This window comes from Venustampulla echinocandica (assembly GCF_003357145.1).
Source record: "Venustampulla echinocandica strain BP 5553 chromosome Unknown scaffold_3, whole genome shotgun sequence".
Taxonomy (NCBI): Eukaryota; Fungi; Ascomycota; class Leotiomycetes; order Helotiales; family Pleuroascaceae; genus Venustampulla; species Venustampulla echinocandica.
In genome coordinates this window covers 1617918-1631092 of record NW_022474208.1, presented here as the reverse complement: position 1 = coordinate 1631092, position 13175 = coordinate 1617918, and the positions used below count along the sequence as shown (strand labels likewise).

The following is a 13175-nucleotide window of genomic DNA, read 5'->3' as shown; positions in this document are numbered from 1 at the left end:
TAACACCAACAAAAAATTCTCACAAATCCACGCGTACTATCGCCAGTTCCCTTGACTCAAAGACAGTAGGCCTTGCACGCAATCTAAATCGCCCTTCTTACTCGGACTTATCTCGCCACGCATAAACTTCTCCACATCCTCACCAGCATCCTCACCATTCTCCTGGTCTTCAAAAAGATCCGGCCCTGCATCCTTCCCCTTCTTCTGTTTATGTTTTGAGGGACCGCCAAAATTGACAGCATGTGAAAGCACGCTGAGGTTATCTCCAAGGATGGCCCTCGAACTTGTGCGGTTGTCCGCTCGTGCGGAAGGTAATGGTCGACGACGGGGGTTACCTCCATTTTCATGCGGAATCCAATTTTCCTTATCTGAGTCCCCGGATGGAGATCTCAGAAAGCGATTTTTCCCGTTATTCTCCGTACTCTGTGATGGTTTCGAGGACTTGGCTGGATTCTGCAACCTTGCAAGACTTGACATTGCCCTCTCCAACTTAGGCTTCTTGCCCTGCTTGCTTGATTCATATTTCGTGGACGGCGCGTTCCGTTTATTGCTATTTGGTTTAAGCACAGAATTACTCGTGGAGCGTAGTAGGCTAATTGCGGCAACGGCTGAGCCATGAGACTCATTCTCAGCCTGCGTCGTCAATTCGTCTTGAGCATCCGAATCGCAACAGAACTCCCAGGTACGTGCGTCCCTTGACCGACCAGTAGCTAGTCGAGGTACGAAAGGTTTGGTTGCTAATGCTAATGCTTGCGCCGCTTGGAGACCGAGAGGATAGGCGCTGTGGCTCCGTTGAAGTATCCTGGTTCGCTTCTGGGGGATGATATCTTCTGAAGACGACGGTCGTGGAGGGAGTGATCGAGGAGGCGACGGCTCAGATGAAGTAAGTTCTGCCTTTCCGTCAAGGGACATTGATAATCGTATTTGAGAAATAGGAGTTGGCTGTTGACTCTCAGGACTGGATTGTTGGGGATGATCAACTCTTCCAGGACATGAAGTGGGCTGTATCGCACTATCACTAATTTTCATGGTTAGTAAGATTCCTTTTGCTGGGTGATATTTTACTCACGTTGGTGGAGTTGAGGTGCGGGTTAGTTGAGGTGAAGGCATAGAAAATGAGCCATCGATGGGCTTTCCGGTCATATGTCCAGGTGTGGAGGAGAACGATGTGGTGACAGTTTCAGGTACAGATATTGAGCTGTTCCCATTGCTGGAACTCATTATGGGTGACTCGACATTTGAGGCCGAACTCATTGGCTGTATTGTCGATTGCTTATCGCACGCGATACCTTCTTGCACCTTGGTCTCCGAAGTATCGGCAGGCACCTGTGGTATCTCTGGTGCTGGCTGTTCCGTTTCCCGAGCACCCTCTACATCTTCCTGACTGCTAATCATTTCTTGTTGCGAGCTTGGTCCTGCTTCCTCTGTCTCCTGACTACTACAACAGGATGCCGATGCAGGATCAGACGAGAGGGCTGCCATGCCTCCAATCCCAAACGCGGCAATTTCGTGTGGTAGTAACGGGCGCGACTTTCTTCTGTTTATCTGGCGTCGATTCTGGAACCATATCTACTTAAAATATCAGCTACGAAATTAAATGGCACGCGTCTGTCAAATGCCCCGCGTCAGGGTCGTATTCCTGACCTGTACTTCTTTCTCATTCAGAGTGACCTTCTCCACGATCACGGCACGCGCTGCTTTGTTTGGTTTCGGGTTTTGTTTGAACTCTGCTTCGAGGATGGCTTGGTCTTCGGGCCTGGGATAGATATATTAGTCAGTCTGTTTGTTGAAATGGCTCCCAAGGTTAGGAATGGAACATACCTAGTTCGCTTCCGTCGTTGTTTGCTGTGCGTCCTATTCTCAGAATCTCCAGATGGGCCGTCTCCCATAACAGAAGATGTATTATGTTCTCCAACCGTGTCAAAATCCTCCTCGTCGTGACTGGAATTCGAGAGTTCCCGTCCCTCCATAGCAGGGCTCGGGGACGAGGGAGGTGGGGGTAAAGTCGCGGCGTTCATTGCAGTGGATATATCATAAACATGCCAATATACTAATTCAAAGAGTAGGATAGTGCAATGAGGAAGGATATCTTAGAAGAACTGGAGGAATTGTATAATTGCAAACTAAATGGATGTTGGGTGATATCAGCGAGTGGCACGCCCAGGATAAATAGCTCAAGTCGCGAGGCGCGTCACGACACAAGCGAAATGTCAAGCCATGCCGGAACAGGCCGAGAAATCAACATATTCCATCTACGCGCCTCATCAACCCTGCAACATCATGATCATACCTCGAAAAATATCTTTTCTTTTGAGACTTTAACATAACTCGGAATGCACATTTGGGTCTTATCTAAGAATTATCCTGTTGGGGCTGGAGGTTCAAGACGTTGCTGTTTGGAGCCGCATATTCATGAAATATGCAAGTACTCGGTACAACCTCCGTAAGGACTTGCCCAGTTCGCCCAGTGTGGTATTCAAAATTTACGATTAATACAATATAAATAGTTGGCTGATTAATCGACTATTTCTCTTGCCACATCATTTGAGCTTTCTAGGACTAATTTGCTCGTTATTATCGCGTTGTGGTTTCCTATCAACCTGCTCTTACGACCGCGGAATACGTGGACGTCCCTTAACAACAGAGCTTGAACTTGACGCAGCAGCCGAGCTTGTCGATGATGGTAATGGCACGAATGGCTCCGTATGAGTCGCATGAGCGAGACCGGGACTTGAGAAGTTCCCAGTGATTTTTCCCTTCCCATTGGCCACATCCAAGCCCAGAAGTGTGCGCCTAAACATCTCTAGACTGGCTTTAGGTTGATAGTATGGCACTTCGTGACCAGACTATTATGGAATCATGTTAGAGCAGAGACCGCGAGAGACTTTGGAAAGAAAACTACTCGCCTCGTACATGCGGAGGAAGGAAAAGTTTCCATATTGACGGACTTCGCCGTACTCGGTGCTGTCAACAATAAAAGGATCGTATCCGGCCGCGGCGAATTCTTTCTTATTGGTGTAGTTGACTGCGAGAGAAACTGCCTCACCACCAAACCTGAAGGACTGTTAATATCCATCATCTATAGCATTAATGTCTCGAGGATTGTAATACCAATTGCATATATAATCCGCGTCGCCATAACTGTTTGAAAGGTTAGAACTACAGTATCGCTTTCATAAATTTAATTGGTAGAACTTACATGAGAGCAACTCGGACGCTGTTGTTCAGGATTTTTTCCAGGTCTTCCTTAAAATCAGGGAAAACGAAATCGCCAGTCTGCTGAAAAGCGAAATAGACATCATCGTTAGAAGTCGAGCTATAATTGAGATCCACACCTAGTGCGGCCGAAGTCGATGCCAAATTCAGATAGTTAGCGTAATAGCTCTCTGGAGTTGGGTCATCAAGGGGGTGCCTGATATCATACTTGACACCGTTAGTCGGGGCATCTAAGGGCAGAATGAAGAACTTACAGCGCCGCGGCCGCCATAGGAATAGTAAACGCTTTCGACATTATCTCTACATAAGTTCGCTGCTTCAGTGCATATCGCAAAATCTGCGAGTGCGCTTCTATTTGTCTTCCTGCATGACTCTATTTGATCTAAACATCCACCAATCATACTAAGAAAGTCAGCCTACGACCTCATCAAGGTCAGTTTTCAATGTGGTGCTGCTTACTGGGTTGCAAATTTGGCGTAGTTATACACTACAAGAGGAATCAGTAAATAGGCTCCATAATCCGAATACCGTACTCACCAGTTTCGTTGTAGGCGACAATTCCATAGGTATCTGAAAATATTGTTAATGTGTTATGTACTTTGAGTTTCAAGCTTCTTAGCTGACTTACTGTTTACAGCAAACTCAGGGTAGCTGTAGCGGAGAGTGTTAGCATTATAAGGTCATACAGGGGCTTGAAACGCCTCACTAGGGAACTTGAATAGCTTCATCAATCAATCCGTTGATTATGCCAAGTGTGTTGAAGTTGAGCTGGATTCCTTGGCTAGTGCCATTGGCGATCAACTAGTTTCATATCTTTAGCTCATATATTCTGCGGGAAAGGGAGTAAAAGCGTAAAATCATTGTGGCTAGGTTGCAAGACAAGATTCCAAAAGCAGAAACCAAAACATTCCTAGATCCGAGAATAAAATATACGAACCTCGTTCTGCTCATAGAAATAATCGAAGAATGCTGACAAATTGCTCTTAGTAAATAAGCCATGGCTTCCGGTAGGAAAGTAAGCCTACCAGGCCCGTAATGACCACCATAACTGACAGTATGTTAGCAAGAGTGGTGTTTGTCAGTCTGAAGTGGTCAAAATCACCTTTCGGTCCAGAGGTTGAATTCCTTCGACTGCGTATTTGGATTAAGCTGGGGTAGGCCTCCAAGGAACCCCTGAAGCACATGCCATGCTGCAACAGCTGCTAGTTCAGTAGTATCTATCGCAGTGGCATTGATAACCGGATATCTTCCTTGGGGCCCTGCAAAAGATGCATTTTCCACAACGCCTGTAATTGGGTTCAGGCTTCCTGGCTCTTCCTGTGAATATGAGAACCCAACACCAAGGGGTTGTGAGAGAAAGAGCATGTTAGAAACTTCTGTCCAAGAATACGGGTTGATTTGGGAAGTGAGGTTCTTGGTGATAGAGCAGGGACCGAGTTCTATACATGTTAGGATAGAGTTGGGGAAATTAGGTATCCAACCTACCTTCGAAAAGTCCTATCATCGAATCCGAGCCTGGGCCACCATTTAACCAGAGTGTAATGGGTGCCTCCTTTGGATTGTGTCTTGCCTCGAAGAACCAAAAGAAGGTGTGTGAGTTCTCCTATCAATTGTTAGTTTCCCGGTAGCAGGAGTAGGATTATGCGTGACGTTTACATCAAGATCAATGTATCCGGAGTAAGAATTGACACCTGGTGTGGTCTCGCAGACACCTTCTTTGCCTGGTTCCTTATACCGAATTGTAATATTTTGAGGTGTAGTGAGCGTCTTTACGCCTACAGTATCTGCCGGAAGCTGTCGTGCCCGTTTTGGATTATATTTGGAATGAGCTTGGATATTTGGCCGGGTGGGTTTGGCTCCGTCGACAACAACAAGGAGTACCAAGGCGGCTACCAGAAAACAAATCATTGTGATAACTCAATAGGAGCGGGATACAGTACTGAATGAAACGGCTATAGACAAAATATATCGATGAAATTCCTTATCACAGGTCACTGACAACTCGTCGGTGGAAGTAGAGGAAGCCCCGCACTTTATAGCCCGTGGAGGCATGATACCTTGCAGGACGAGGCAGTTTCTGAGAGCTTTCTGCAAGCAGCCGACGTCGAGTAACCCCAATGCCCCAATGGATTGGTAGCATGTTACCCACATACTGGACTTGGGTACCATCCCGACAGTTGGTGCTGCAGCCAGCACAACGAATAGATTCCGTTCTTTCTTGTAAAACGGCGTTCAGATGGACATCTTGACTCAAATCATGGATCGGACACGGGAGAGAAATAGGCAAACGGCTCTCGACAGAGCTTCTGGGAGTGGACAATCCGGTAGAATACAAGCATTTTACTAGAGAGAATTCGGCAGGTCCTCAATGATATGCGGTAGATACAGGCTGGTATATGCCAGGGCAAGGAATAACTTTATAGCAATCCCTGTAGGCCCTGGCCCCATATACAGGAGGGAGCGGTACTCGATGTTATACAGACAGGCGGACAACAAGATATTCTAAGTCGCTGGGCAGGGTGCCGCCATCCAGGTGACACCCAGGTGAGATGATGCCACGGGTCTAGACACTCGACTGACCCGAAGCCCACTGTTTGTTATAACGTTATAGTACGAAGTAGGTATTCAGGGATCGAGGTGCGATCGCCAGACTCGCTCAAGAACAATGTTACATGTACCCTTGTAAATTGGTGACAGAGAAAGGCGATGGCGGCATTCGGATTCGGATGAGGGGTAAAGTTGTAATAAACAAACCAGCACAGACCGCCTTGCTGTTGGTTGCTTCGTATTGTGATTTATGTCGCTGGCTGGATTATATTATCAAGAATTCTTGACCTGGCTCGAGGATGGTGCGAACTGGTGCGGACTGGTGCTTTCACAGCGTCGATAACCTGGCCAGCAGGCCAGCCAGTAACCGAGCATAGGTACTCGAGTACAGCTTTATCTTTCGCCTCACCGCATGTCACGTATGACCCCATCAAGGTACCTACCTAGGTAGATAGGTAGGCACATTACTCAGCACCTCGAGATCATATCATTAAAACACGAACGGCGTTTATTGGGCTAGCTACGTAGACTGTGAGGCACAGCAATAGTTTGAAGGTTCCTACTTGACGCTGTTTGTTCATCGCTCAGTAGTCCCACCACCCAATCCTCCCATTTCCACACGCTCGCTGCGCAGTGTAGATCGCATTTATGCCTTAAAAACAAGAGAGTCGTTGCTATGTACCCCTAGCGGCAATACCAACCAACACAGAAATGCAAATATCGCCGAGACAACGTTCTAAGATGCTGCCATGAGGGGAGGGCAAACAGTTGGAATTCAACCATTTAGAGGTCCAAGTCGTCCTCACCGTCAGGGAGCGGGACATCAGTACCGCGCATCTCTTTGTTTGCTTCCAAAAGTTCAGCTATGTCAACGCTCTCAGTAGGAGGAGCAAGGGCGACGGGGGCAACGAATTCCTAGAAGACTGTTAGCATGGGGGAGTTCGCCCAAGGGTCCTAATAACATACCATGCCTGCGTTATCAACACACTTGCGGCCAAGCCAGAGGAATGGCTTCTCGAAGTTGTAATTGGACTTTGCAGAGATATCATAGTATTGGAGATTCTTCTTTCGGTGGAAAGTGATTGTCTTGGCCTTCACCTTTCGCTCCTTGACATCAACCTTGTTTCCGCAAAGAACGATGGGGACGTTCTCGCAGACTCGGACCAAGTCACCTATATTACAAGGCTCAGTGTCTGTATTTAGGTAGCACGGGCATCATGCTCACTTACGGTGCCAGTTGGGGACGTTCTTGTAGGTAATTCGGGAAGTGACGTCAAACATGATGATGCCACATTGCCCACCGATATAGTAACCGTCACGCAGACCTCCGAACTTCTCTTGTCCCGCAGTATCCCAGACATCGAATTGGATTTTGCCTAGGTTCTGCGCTTGTATTAGCTAAAATCGGACGACTTGGGGACATCTAAGAGCATACCGTTTGGAATCCGAGAGGGTGAACTTCGACACCAAGGGTCGCGATGTATTTCTTCTCGAACTCTCCAGTCAGATGGCGTTTGACAAATGTAGTCTGTTATACTGTTAGCTACTGATATCATATCAGATGCTCGCGACCGCTGCCGGTCTAATAGCGATTAGGTCCGTTTCATCAAACAGCCAGGGCAGCACCCAGCCGATATAAAAAGCGTACCTTGCCAGTTCCTCCATCACCAACAAGGACGAGCTTGAAGGTGTGGACAACTTCTCCAGTAGCTGGATCCATGATTGTTGATGTGAAGGATGTCGAAAGTATGTAAACAGAGCAGGCAAGGTCTCCCGACGCTGCGATAGAGTGGTAAGCGCAAGATCTAAAGGTTGCCGATACCTAATGGTTCCTATAAGGTATGGATGAAAGAGTATGACAGTACCTTTATGTACTGCGTTGTGCTGTGGACGTGGTGGAGTATGATTTGATATCGCAGAAGATTGCGAGGTTGTTTTGACTGACGCACGGCAATCGGTGGATCAGAGTTTTAGCGAAGCAAATGATCACGTGCCCCGCCCCCCATTTAATACCTTATGGGCGAACCAGGATGACAGGTTGCCTAGCATTTCAATACGTTCACTTATCGCCATACCGTAGAGATACATGGTATTGGTTTTCACAGTTATTAGTAGCATATTCTGGTTCGAATTGTATATTCTTATGGTACAAAGCGGCATCGACTAAGGCGAGAAGCATGGAGTCCAACTCTCTGAACCAAGCCAGCCTTTACTTTCCTAGTATTGCATATCAAAAAAATGGTTTATGTTAGATGGAAGCAAGTAGGGGTAGGGCTATCGATTATCCGAAATGGTCCATTTTTCGATACTAAGCCGATCGTTTGAGGAAACTCTTTCAAGGCCTGCCAGAACGCCTCCATGGAACACCAACGCTCAAGCAAACAAATTCTTAACCTCTACCGAACATCGTAACTTAGTGTCATAATGGTAATATATGGCAGCCCAACATGCCTCGGCCACCCCAATTACGTCTTGGCATTAGAGTTAGTTGTAATTCTTGTGTCTCGGCACCTCCAGAAGATCGGGATATCTGGACAAGAATATTGCGCTTCGAGGCCATTAGCTCGGGCTCCATTATGGGAGGGGGAAACAAGCTTACTCCTTCATTTCCCTGGACGCATTCTCCTACCCTCTTCAAGCCGTCATGGTTCGTGATATTAACGTAGCCAAAATTCCTTACCTGGTCTCCGGCCTTCAGACCCGCAGAATGGGCGGGGCTTCCATCGACCACACTATTGACCTTCGCAAAAGGAGGTCCGAGGATTTGCTGCGGGTGGGACACAGAGGAGGCTCGGTCATCCGTACCGGTCGTGCCATTTGCGAGTTCCTCCGCTATTCCAAGTTCTGCCTGCCGAGCAAAATGTTCATGTATGTGCTTCTCGATAACAGCCATAAGTGCCTTGTAGTCGTTCTTGAGATATATGATGCGCGACCTCGTTGTCCGAACTGGGCCGTATTAGCTGGATACCGACCGAATGGAATGGTAGACGGGGCTTACTCTGCGCCACATCGATGTCTGCTCGAGGAAAGCCATCAGATGTGATGAGGCTAGTATTCATATCAACGCGATGCTAAGTTTCATCAGCCCAAGTATTTAACTTCAGTGATAAAATATAGCTCAACATACAGACTCTAGCACACTACCCAAAGCTCGAAGTTCAGCCTCGATATTGTCCTTCTTTGTTTGGAGTTGCGTGAATGTCAAGCCAGCTGTTTGGATGCCATTCGTGCCAGCTGGATTAGAGGTAGGACCTGAGGGGACCGTGGGTGCATGTAAATTCTCCATCCTTAAGGGCAGTACCATTTAATGCCTTGGAGTTGAAGTTGGAGTTGAAGTTGGAGTGGAAGGGCCGCGTAGGTGGAAGCTTCGGGTTCATCAACCTCGAAATCAACAAGGGCGGGACGCGTTGGCGGGGTTGTGGCGTATCGAACGCCAATCTCGTACGTGTTGGCCTGAGGCTTCTACTCTCATCGAATGTTACAAGATGGAGAGCATGCAGCCTCAGGCCAAACAGGCACTCCAGCTAACCGCGTCGTAAGGTACCTAGGTACCTAAGTACTGACGCGACTCCTCTCTCGACCGTGCTTTGGTGAATGCGTATGCTCCTGAGGCGCTCGTTTATGTCTCTCTGAATTGTTATATATGCTAGCTACCTAAGGTAGGGTGGATAACTATGTACGCACTGAAATAGTGGTGTGTACAAGTACTAAAACCTGGTTGATAGGTTTTCATACACCCCACACCAAAAAGAGAAGGTACATTTTGGCACCATGAGAGATCCAGCGATCCTGACATATGCCATCGTCACTTCCTTCTATGATATGGCTATGGCCTTATGTCGCTTTCCTGTCTTGATTACCTACTATTTCGGTCTCTCTCCTCTCCTTCTCCGCACCTTACTTTGCTCAGCAGGTTTTGATGCTATAATCAGAGTCGACTGTTCATTAGCATCAATTTTTCTTGCTCACCTGGAGAATTTTGCACTAACGTTATTATTTCTTGGTGTCTTGCCTTTAAAAAAATAATGGATCCATCACATGCCCCTCATCAAGGGACGAACCCGTCAGATGCTTCAACCCCAAGATGCTCTCGTAAAGGCTCGACTCATATCTCCATAAAGTCCAGTTGGGGAACTCCTATCCCTCCGCCCTCAGATCTAAGAAGCCTGACGACTGATGCCAACCAGGAGATGTTTGATGATGTCGACTTAGAGGCCAACAACGCTGCCACACTCAACAGTAGTGCCGGGGAAGGTTGGAATACCTTGGACAATATAGTTGCGTTAGGCCTATCCATCACTGCGGAGAGTGTCCAAATTGACGAAGCGACTAAGCCCAAGCGATTTTCTCTCGACGGGGCAGGAGATTTCACGGATACTTCTTTGCCTTTGGATTCGGAGCTGCCCTTCAACAAGTGGATAAAGGCCCTGCAGAAACGGGCCGGACAGAGGAGGAAGACCGTCCGTTGTGGTGCGGATTATTCTGCTGCAAATCGAGAACCCCTCGATTTTCCCGCTCCACACAGAAAGTCAGGTCACAAGAAGTCCTCTTCTGGATCCTCCTTTGGCTTCGTAACCGCCGTTAAAAGCGCAAGTGTTAGTCTAGCAAGCTTTAGCATTGCTCCTCGCTCCAGAACAGGGGTTTCGTTCTCTCGCCATGGCAGAAAAGACCGTAGCAGCAAAACCCCCAACGACGGACGATTCTCCGAAGATAGTACATACTCAGCTAGAGATATGGTCCTTGAGTCGGATATTGACCAGGCAGTCATGAACCGCTCGATACAACGCCGCCGAGTACTCGAGGAGATAATTGGCACCGAGGAGAGTTATGTTGCCGATATCAAATTTTTAATGAATGTAAGGAAATGCCCTACATGTTGTTTCCTGATATTTTGCTTACATTTCCCAGGTTTATGTAACTCTCCTAGCTTCTATTCCGACTCTTTCGCCAAGTCTCAGAGCATCAATAAATCAGAATCTCAACGAGCTAGTCGAACTTCACGAAGAACTTCTTGGCGAGCTACATCGGGTAGTTCCATATTCCGAATATACTCAGGTAGATTATAGAGAGTCGGTGCTATCCCAACCACCCAACGGCCAAATTAGATGGGGGAGTCTTGATGCGGTTCCTGAAAACGCTAGAGAGCCCCCCTGGCTTCAGAAGCTGCCCGGAATGACCGCAGAACCTAAAGTTGCAGCGGACGTTGCCAATGTATTTTGTAGAAAGGTACGGGTCTTGTCCAATTTTGAAGGTTCCTCTTTTTTACGTGTCCATGTAGTTAAGTCGATTCTTCATATATGAAGAATATGGTGCGAAGTACGAGTTGATGATCAAGGATGTGGCTTCAACTTATAGGACTATTCCACAGTGGGAGTCATATCAGAAAGGACTCGAGGCACTGGCATCATCCTTGGCTTCAATCAGCAGCCAACAGAACAGTTCAAAGAAGGCACTCGCAATCGGTGACCTATTAGTCAAGGTTAGTCTCGTGTGAAGCCTGAAGGATTGGCTAATCATTCCCAGCCTATTCAAAGAGTTTGCAAGTATCCTCTCTTAATTGCTGAGCTGCTGGAGCAGACGCCAGTTTTTGACTGTCCCGACTCGCACTTGGCGATCGGAAATATATTAGTTAGACTTCGTGAGGCAACGACGGAAATCAACAGAGCTACTAATGACCCTCGAATGAAGGATATCATGGAAAAATCCTGGCTTTTGCAGGACCGCGTTATATTTCCTGACAGGGTATGTAAAACGCATCTGATCAAATTTGGAGAAGCTAATCGGAAATCTAGTCTAACGCCCGCTCGAAAAGCGCGGTCCGCTCGCTTAGGCGAATCCATCTTTGTGGCGTCTTGCACGTCTCCTGGCAAACTAAAGACGGGGCTGATGGACAATATTTAATCAGCTTGCTCTATCGTGACTTCCTGTTGCTGGCTTCGGTTGCCAAAGCGGATCAGCTTTACACAGTCCAAGCTTGTATCGCGCTTAGTGAGCTTAAGGTGGAGGAAATTGACAATGGAAGAGGTGGGTTGAATTTCTTGAGGAACACCGCGGGCACCTTGAAAATCTGTGGCAGAAAACTAACCCGTTTTTAGGTTTGCAGTGCCATACAGTGCCATATTCATGGAAGTTGGTATTTGAGTATGACCACCAACTATTCGAGATTATACTAAGTACCTGTTCTCCGAAAGAAGAGCTGGAATGGCGAAGTCGATTGACTAATCACTCCCACAAAGAGCCTTTTGATGCTGGAGAACAAGCGGTACTCACGTCCTTCTCCTTGCCGATTAAGTCAATGGGTACTGTTTTCGGAAAGCCAGGTAAGATCCTAATTCCTTGACCGTCCCTCTTAACTCGGCCGATATTACAACAAGCCAGTATCGACGCATAAGGCTGATTTCTACCAGGGACTGTTGCTAGAAGGCTATCTACCCATAGGGCAACAGTAGGCCCCATGTCTGGACTTTGCCAGGTTATTATAAAAAATACAACTGTCTCCAAAGAGCCATCATCTTCCACCAACATCAATAGATCATTGTCTGTTCTTACGACAAATCGCATTCCAGTTATTGCCCCATCCCGTGCCGAACGTATCCGCCTCGAAAGTCTTCTTGCCGACGTATGGACCCGAGAAGTTCTCCCGTATCCCGGGATGAGTGGTAGGGGTCGAGGCGAGCACCTTGTTCGCGCATCCGCAAGCTCCATGATACGAAAGCTCAGTGTCGCAAGCATCGCAAGCAACTTTAGCAAGCGCTCCAACAGTGTATCAAGTTTACAGAAGGTCGCGGCCGATGGTGCGGTGACTGATAAGGAAATTGTAGGCCCTGCTTCTACAGTCCCGGAAGGTCAGAGCTCAAGCGGAATGAATGGTATGCCGGAAGCCGATGATGCTGCCATGTCACGTCTGTCGGTGATTCAAGACCAAAGGAATAACATCCGGAGACCATCAGTCGATAATATTTTGGCCTGCGCTAGTATTCCACCTGAGAGTCCACCAAGTACTGGGAAGAGGATGGGAACACCGACAATTAAGAAGAGCTGGGGCCATGAGGAACAGAGGATAACCACCCCACCCCTGAGAACCTCAAGTGCGAATAGCCTCAGCCAGAAGAGAACCGCTGCTCGGTCGAGTGGCGGAGATGCACCGGTAGAAGAAAAGGAGAATATACCTCAGGTGCAGATACGCCCAATATCCCAAACTCTACAACCGTCTGCGAAAAGGGACAAAAGTTCCACCAAAAGTAGCAGTATGCTGTCAGAGGGCATCCGCAATTTCTTCCGCTGAAGGGGGTTTATATATATATGGCATTGGAAGGCTGCTGGCACATGGAAGCCATAAATACGGTCTTCTGATTTTTAGTTGCAGTATAGGGAGGGAAGCAGTTTATGCATTGGCTTAAACTGTAACATTG

At 47.5% G+C, this 13175-nt stretch overlaps 5 protein-coding genes across 5 annotated transcripts; 1 reads left to right on the top strand and 4 right to left on the bottom strand.

Annotated features, from left to right (window-relative positions):
* Positions 1-36: 36 nt before the first annotated feature.
* BP5553_06134 (uncharacterized protein) lies at positions 37-2018 on the bottom strand (the record flags this gene model as incomplete). The annotated part of the gene is made up of 4 exons (XM_032014757.1): positions 37-1018; positions 1070-1569; positions 1645-1756; positions 1822-2018. 4 exons carry the CDS (start codon positions 2016-2018, stop codon positions 37-39), a joined length of 1791 nt encoding a protein of 596 aa, XP_031869438.1.
* A 588-nt stretch (positions 2019-2606) lies between these two features.
* Positions 2607-5124, bottom strand: BP5553_06133 (Carboxypeptidase; the record flags this gene model as incomplete). Its single annotated transcript, XM_032014756.1, has 14 exons — positions 2607-2846; positions 2949-3054; positions 3112-3141; positions 3200-3423; positions 3471-3618; positions 3676-3703; positions 3754-3786; positions 3845-3867; positions 3923-4017; positions 4154-4185; positions 4242-4264; positions 4319-4655; positions 4702-4819; positions 4873-5124. 14 exons carry the CDS (start codon positions 5122-5124, stop codon positions 2607-2609), a joined length of 1689 nt encoding a protein of 562 aa, XP_031869437.1.
* Positions 5125-6546: 1422 nt separating this feature from the next.
* BP5553_06132 (GTP-binding nuclear protein) lies at positions 6547-7483 on the bottom strand (the record flags this gene model as incomplete). Its single annotated transcript, XM_032014755.1, has 5 exons — positions 6547-6678; positions 6730-6935; positions 6993-7146; positions 7199-7291; positions 7412-7483. The coding sequence occupies 5 exons, from the start codon at positions 7481-7483 to the stop codon at positions 6547-6549; spliced, it is 657 nt and encodes a 218-aa protein (XP_031869436.1).
* A 699-nt stretch (positions 7484-8182) lies between these two features.
* Positions 8183-9049, bottom strand: BP5553_06131 (uncharacterized protein; the record flags this gene model as incomplete). Its single annotated transcript, XM_032014754.1, has 3 exons — positions 8183-8709; positions 8762-8834; positions 8891-9049. The coding sequence occupies 3 exons, from the start codon at positions 9047-9049 to the stop codon at positions 8183-8185; spliced, it is 759 nt and encodes a 252-aa protein (XP_031869435.1).
* A 739-nt stretch (positions 9050-9788) lies between these two features.
* Positions 9789-13048, top strand: BP5553_06130 (Uncharacterized protein; the record flags this gene model as incomplete). The annotated part of the gene is made up of 7 exons (XM_032014753.1): positions 9789-10619; positions 10672-10989; positions 11042-11242; positions 11287-11505; positions 11556-11787; positions 11859-12083; positions 12171-13048. The coding sequence occupies 7 exons, from the start codon at positions 9789-9791 to the stop codon at positions 13046-13048; spliced, it is 2904 nt and encodes a 967-aa protein (XP_031869434.1).
* Positions 13049-13175: the final 127 nt, after the last annotated feature.